At 39.2% G+C, this 5,959-nt stretch overlaps 1 protein-coding gene across 2 annotated transcripts; it reads left to right on the forward strand.

The window, feature by feature from the left end:
- Window positions 1-381: 381 nt before the first annotated feature.
- On the forward strand, window positions 382-1,414 carry LOC120414406 (uncharacterized). 2 transcript variants are annotated; one of them, XM_039575585.2, is made up of 2 exons: window positions 382-786; window positions 856-1,414. In XM_039575585.2, the coding sequence occupies exons 1-2, from the start codon at window positions 539-541 to the stop codon at window positions 1,142-1,144; spliced, it is 537 nt and encodes a 178-aa protein (XP_039431519.1). In that variant the 5' UTR covers window positions 382-538; the 3' UTR covers window positions 1,145-1,414. The 2 variants fall into 2 exon arrangements, with proteins under 2 accessions (XP_039431519.1, XP_039431520.1); XM_039575586.2 differs by having other exon boundaries at window positions 385-786; window positions 859-1,412.
- The last annotated feature ends 4,545 nt before the right edge of the window (window positions 1,415-5,959 follow it).

The raw sequence follows: 5,959 nt of genomic DNA on the forward strand, positions 1-5,959 counted from the left end.
AACTTAAGTAACGCTAAGCTGCTGCTGTGGGAATGCCTCCAAATGCCGCCCCATGCTGGTGGACTTTTGGTAGCAGAAACTGCAACCGCCAGACTCAATAGATCTCCGCGGGTGGGGAAGCTCCATCGTTAGCATGGATGGGTCAGATTGAAAGTTGGTGCGATCAACTTTCAAAACAATTGGCACCGCCGGTAATCTCTGGAATTGAACTGTTGCCACCGCGGAGAATGGTCGGTCACGCGGTCAGTTTGCTCAGGGAAGTGGGCAATTGACCGCTCTCGATGACCTGGTTGCCGCAAGGCTTGGCATTTAATCTGGTATCGAAACCATCCGCAATTAAAATACAAGGCAATTTTAAAAAACCGAATCTCAGTCAACCATGGTTGCTATTCATAACGTTCTATAATTTTCTATCGAGCAGTTCGACCTTCAAAAATCTCTCGTGTCACAATTTTGCAAATTATTTTGTAATTTATTCGTTTGGCCTTCTCGCGTGTCTGAAATCTTTAGCCAGTGACCAATAAATTCACCAGAAGCGATGAACGCCCAGCAAATTGTCACCTGCGAGTGTCACCTCCACGGAGGTCGTCCGGTCGCGTGCTGCGGCGACTTTGTCTGTCCACTGCAGGGCAAAGCTTCCTCGAGCCCACCCCGTAGGTCATCGGAAGGCTTGGACGAGTACGTCGGCAAGTCACGTGTTCGCGCGATCCGGCAACTTTTCGAGGACAAAATTCAAGTTAGCAGTGCAAATTCCTCCCGAGCGGATCTCCGCAATCGGTCACGTCGGTAAGATCTTAAGAATTCTGCGGGGTTTAGTCAAAAAGGTTGACCACCGCGATCGTTTTCGTGTTCTAGCAGAAGTGCCACTTCGTCACCATCGCTGGAGACCATACGGCAACCCATCGCCGAAGAAGACGAAGAAGCTGACCCCCAGATCTACCGGAGTCGCACGCAGATAACCCACATACCGAACGGGGTAAAGATCACCACGACCATCCTCGCCGGGGAGAACCTTGATCTGGCCAACGGCAGTGGACTGCCACCCCCGGTCGGCGAAGGTCCTTCCGTTTACGAGACCCTAATGTACCCCGAAAGTGAAATCATCAAGCGGTTCGAGCTAGATCTGAATCGGAAGGGTCGTTAAAAATAAATCAAGCCGTGCGATGCGATCGATGTGTTTGACGGAGTGTCGAATCGACCGGTGTAATGTGACGCTTCCCAGAAGGACTGTAAAGGTCAGGGATTGAAACAAAATTTGCTGTTCAAAATTATGCGTTTTATAGCGAAGATGGTGTTCTCGCTGATAATTTTGAAGTGATTTGGGTCCCATGATATAAAACGTTATGTAAAAATGTATTCTACCAAGAAAATCAAAATAAAATTCTACAAACTACAACTCCCTCAAAAGTGAACAATTGTGATCGCATCACATCTAGATTGAAAAGATCGATTAGACTGTAAAACCAGCTGAAGACACACCGAGGACACTGCCGGGTGCCAAGAAATGCAAAACCCGAGGCCCGCCTCCACGTGGCGTCTTCGTTCGTCAGTTAGTCATTCAGTGGGGTGAAACCAATCTTGTTCAAACAAGTTCGTCGAATTTGGATGAGGGAGTCTGCAAGGATGAGTCGAAACCGTGGAGTATTTCACGGTTCAATGTCAAGAATTTGTTTCGTTGGCTTTTGCTACGGATATGCCTAAGCCGTACACATGAATCAGATTGTAGGTTAGAGGAAGCGTTTGTCACGGTTTGGTTGTCTGGCACGAATTAGTTGTATCCATTGTTGGTAATTATTCGTCTTTAAACGATGATTTTGCGCTTTGACGACCGTGAAATGTAGAATCGGAAAGTACAAGATCGCGATGTAAGGGAGCGTTAGGAATGTAGTACATTTCGACACTCCTACGCATATTTGGAGAAGCAAATGAGGAATTGAGTTGTCCTTGTAGAGGTTATCCGATGAGATATTATTCAATTCTTTGGAAGTCGTTTCTAACCTTTTCATTATGATCCCCTCAAATCGACCAATTAGTTAGCTCATCTCCATAAAGATGTTTTCAAGCTTCCTAAGAGCCAATCTATCTAACCATCACGTATCGTAGTAATTATTATGTTCCGAGCCAGCTTAAACCACCATTAGTAGCAACGCACAAACCTCTTAACACCACACTATAGTTATAATCCTGTGTATCACTAACCGACCAACCACCCCGTATCAAGACCCCAATAAAGTTCTTCCTTCGGACCTCGCGGTCACGATGTTTAGAAATTAATTGCAGAGGACTACCCACCAGAAGGAGGAAGGGGGTTGTCTACCAGCATCAACGATATTTACAAACAAATCACTCAGAAGCACGTGCGCTCACCTCGCTAATGTGCTTCGGATCAGTTTGGGGTGGTATAAAATAACATACCGCGAGCTGCTAGCTTGGATTGTTATGCTACTCAGCATAAACATGGCATCACTAAAGACTGTTGTCCGATTGCGTGATTGGATGGAGGGAGCTCAATGCTAGGAAGGAAATGACCTTTTAAGTGGAATTTCCTGATTCTGTGACTTAAAGTTCAGTATGAGTTACAGTTTTTTCCTGACCTTCCGAAGAAACGAAACGGTCTACTTTTAACTACCAAAAATGATAGAGTTGAAAATCAATACCTTTAAATACCACTGCTGGAAAGTCCTACCTTTCAGCGCTGAATTGGATGCTGAAAAGATGAGCTTTTCAACACTTGTGTCGAAAAGTAACATTTTCCAATATTGTTTTATTTTAAACGGCGAATTTGCTTAACACATGCATGTTTGACATAAAACTACATTCAAAAGCGATTTTCGGAGTTGCAAAAAATTAAAAAAACTAGTTTTCGCAACCATTATTATACCACTGCAGTGAGCAAGAACGGATTGCAAAACAGATCTTTTGATGCCGTCACTCTTTCAAAAGAATCATTTTTTGAGTAAGAAAATACGTGGAATCGATTTGTGATACTCTTATTAGTGGCAAATGAAGTAAAGTGGACCATTTCACCACATTAAGCCTTTATGTGGGTGTTTTCTACAAATATCTTCAACTGCCTTTGTTTGCTGCACTTCTAAAGTATTTTATTTTGTGTAAAAACCACGATTAATCAATTGGAGACATTCTCGTTGACAGCAAATGACGGCAATGCTCATTTCTCCCCATTTATCCCATTTTTTGTGTTTTTCTGCAATATCTTGAATTATATTTTTGTTATTTAGCTGAAAAAAAAAGGAATGAGGATTACCTAAAACCCAATCGGGTCAGTCGGGACACATGGGGCGAATTGCGACAGCAGTTTTAACCATGTTGGATCACAATATTTTGATTTTTCTGGTTGGTTTCGGTTAGAACAGACTCAGACCAACAAAATGTGTACATCAATTTCCAAATTTAAAAGCTTTAAGTGCTCTAGAAACTGCTGTGCCTATTCAGACTGAAGTCCCGATTCACCCCAGATTACGGTACTAACATTGGTACTTTAACTCTCTCGGGCCAGATGAATTTCCAAAATCTGCCTATAATTTTCATATGGACATATGAATAATTTTCCCATCATTATCAAAAAAATATTTAAAAAGCATATATTGCTTTTATTTAAATGCAGCAAACTGTGTTAATTGAAAATTGGCATGTTTTTAAATAATGTGAAGCCAGAAATGGTGATGGTTTGGACGCCCGATTTGGTGGCGTACTCAGAATTCCTTAGAAACGTAATTTCATCATCAAAAAATATTCAAAATAGTTTCGAAAATGCAGTAATTTTTCGTTACACATCTGTAAAAATGTTTGGCACATGTCATTTAATGGGAAATTTGATGTTTTTTTCGAATCTGCAATAAACCATAAGAGTCAAAAAAGTAATTTTAAAATTTCTTGTTTTTCCTAACTTTGCATTGTTACTTTTTAGAGTGTAACAATGTTCTACAAAGTTGTAGAGCAAGACATAAAAAATAAACTTACGGGGTTGGCTTGTAACTATCACGAGTTTTTACGATATAAAAACGTTTTGAAAAAGGTGGTCGTCATTGATTATGGGTTTCAAATGATTTTTTCATAAATTTCGAATGTAATATCAACATATTTTGAAAACACTAAAAAATTTCACAAGGCTACGTTTTTTGTTCAAAATGTTTACTCAAAATTTCCGTTTTTACAATATGGATATCAAACGATTGTGATTTTCTCATACATTTCGAATGTAATAAAAACATTTTTTGAAAACACTCAAAATTTTTGAAATTTTTGTATTTTGAAAAAAAATACTCCAAATTTCAGTTTTAAAAATATGGGTATCAAACGATCAGTATTTTTTCATACATTTCGAATGTATAACAACATTTTTTGAAAATACTCAACATTTTCACAAATTTATGTATTTTTGAAAACATATTCAATGTTACAGTTTTAACAATATGGGTATTAAACGATCGGGATTTTTTCATGCATGCATGTTTTGTGAAAATTTTAAGTATTTTCAAAAAAAATGTTATAACATTCGAAATGTATGAAAAATTCCTGATCGTTTGATAACCATATTGTAAAAACGGAAATTTTGAGTATATTTTCGAAAATACGTAGTTTTGTGAAAATTACCCGCTTATCCTGATTATTTGATACCCATATAGGGGACCATCCATAAACCACGTGGACACTTTTTTGGGAATCTCGTACCCCCCCCCCCTTTCGTGGACAATTTTCCATACAAAAAAAAACTTTTTTGTATGGATCGTGGACAATCGTCATACCCCCCCCCCCCCTAAAGTGTCCACGTGGTTTATGGATGGTCCCTAGCAAAAACAATACATTTTTGGATTCTTAAGAGCGAGTCCACGAGCCAAGCATACCCATCTCGCATTGACCTCACCAATCTGCCTGAAATTTTCAGGGATTGTTTGTAATACAAAACTAGCATCTGGCCAAAATATGAGCACTCTAGGTCAACGGGAAGTGGGGCAAATCGGGACACAAAGTTTGAAGGTTCAAAAACGTAAAAAAATCTTAAAAAGGCTATAACTTAGGCAAAATTCAATTTAATTTCAAAATTCAAAATGCATCTGAAAGGGCTTAAAAAATGCAACAAAATGCAGGCTAGAGCATCAAAATTGGTTAATTCTAAAGGGAGTAATTGGCATTTTAGTGAAAAAATAGCATAATTTTCAAACTCAAATAAAAAAGTGTTCCATCCAGATATCAACTCGGTTCGACCTGCAGCTTGTAGGGGACATCTGGGACTACCATCTGAGACTGAGACCGCTTTGGGTAAGGCAGTTTAACATATCAAATAGACACTTTTACTTTTAGTGAATTTTTTGGTTGTAAATTTTTGCTCGGAGGACCCCTTAGATCCTATTTTCTGGTGATAATTTCATCATATTCGGTTCCTGAGACAATTTCACAATAGAAACATACAGGGGGTGTCCACAAATGACGTATTTTTTAAAACGTCCATATTATTGCCCCACCTTCCTCAAAGAGCTGGGCACGCTAGTGGTCCCGAGACCTTCATAACAGCATATAGTAAGTTTTCATACGACCTTTTCAAATGTTAAGCTAGATTTTTGAAACTTGTAACTATTTTTCCTAAATAGTAAAACTAATCACCTTTCTTTTGCATCTAAGGCAGCTAAAATCGGATGAAATGGCGCGGATATGATTTTTTTGAAAAAAGTAGTTTTTGCGAAAATCGACGAAAATTGCCATTTTTTGGACCACCCTAACGCGGCGTAGGTCACCCTAATGGCCAACAAAAAAATACGGGTCTAATTATATCGGCCAAGGAACCTCCAGAAAAAATTTGAGCCCGATCGGAGAACTTTTTTTTCGAATCATGCTGTTTTCGTGGGGAATTGCTGTATTTTTTTAAGGATCGAGTAACCTGTGTAAAACCAGGTTAGTAAAAACTCGTACAAAAATCAATATTCTAAAATGTATCATGCTG

The sequence above is a fragment of the Culex pipiens genome, chromosome 3 (genome assembly GCF_016801865.2).
Source record: "Culex pipiens pallens isolate TS chromosome 3, TS_CPP_V2, whole genome shotgun sequence".
NCBI classification, from domain to species: domain Eukaryota; kingdom Metazoa; phylum Arthropoda; class Insecta; order Diptera; family Culicidae; genus Culex; species Culex pipiens.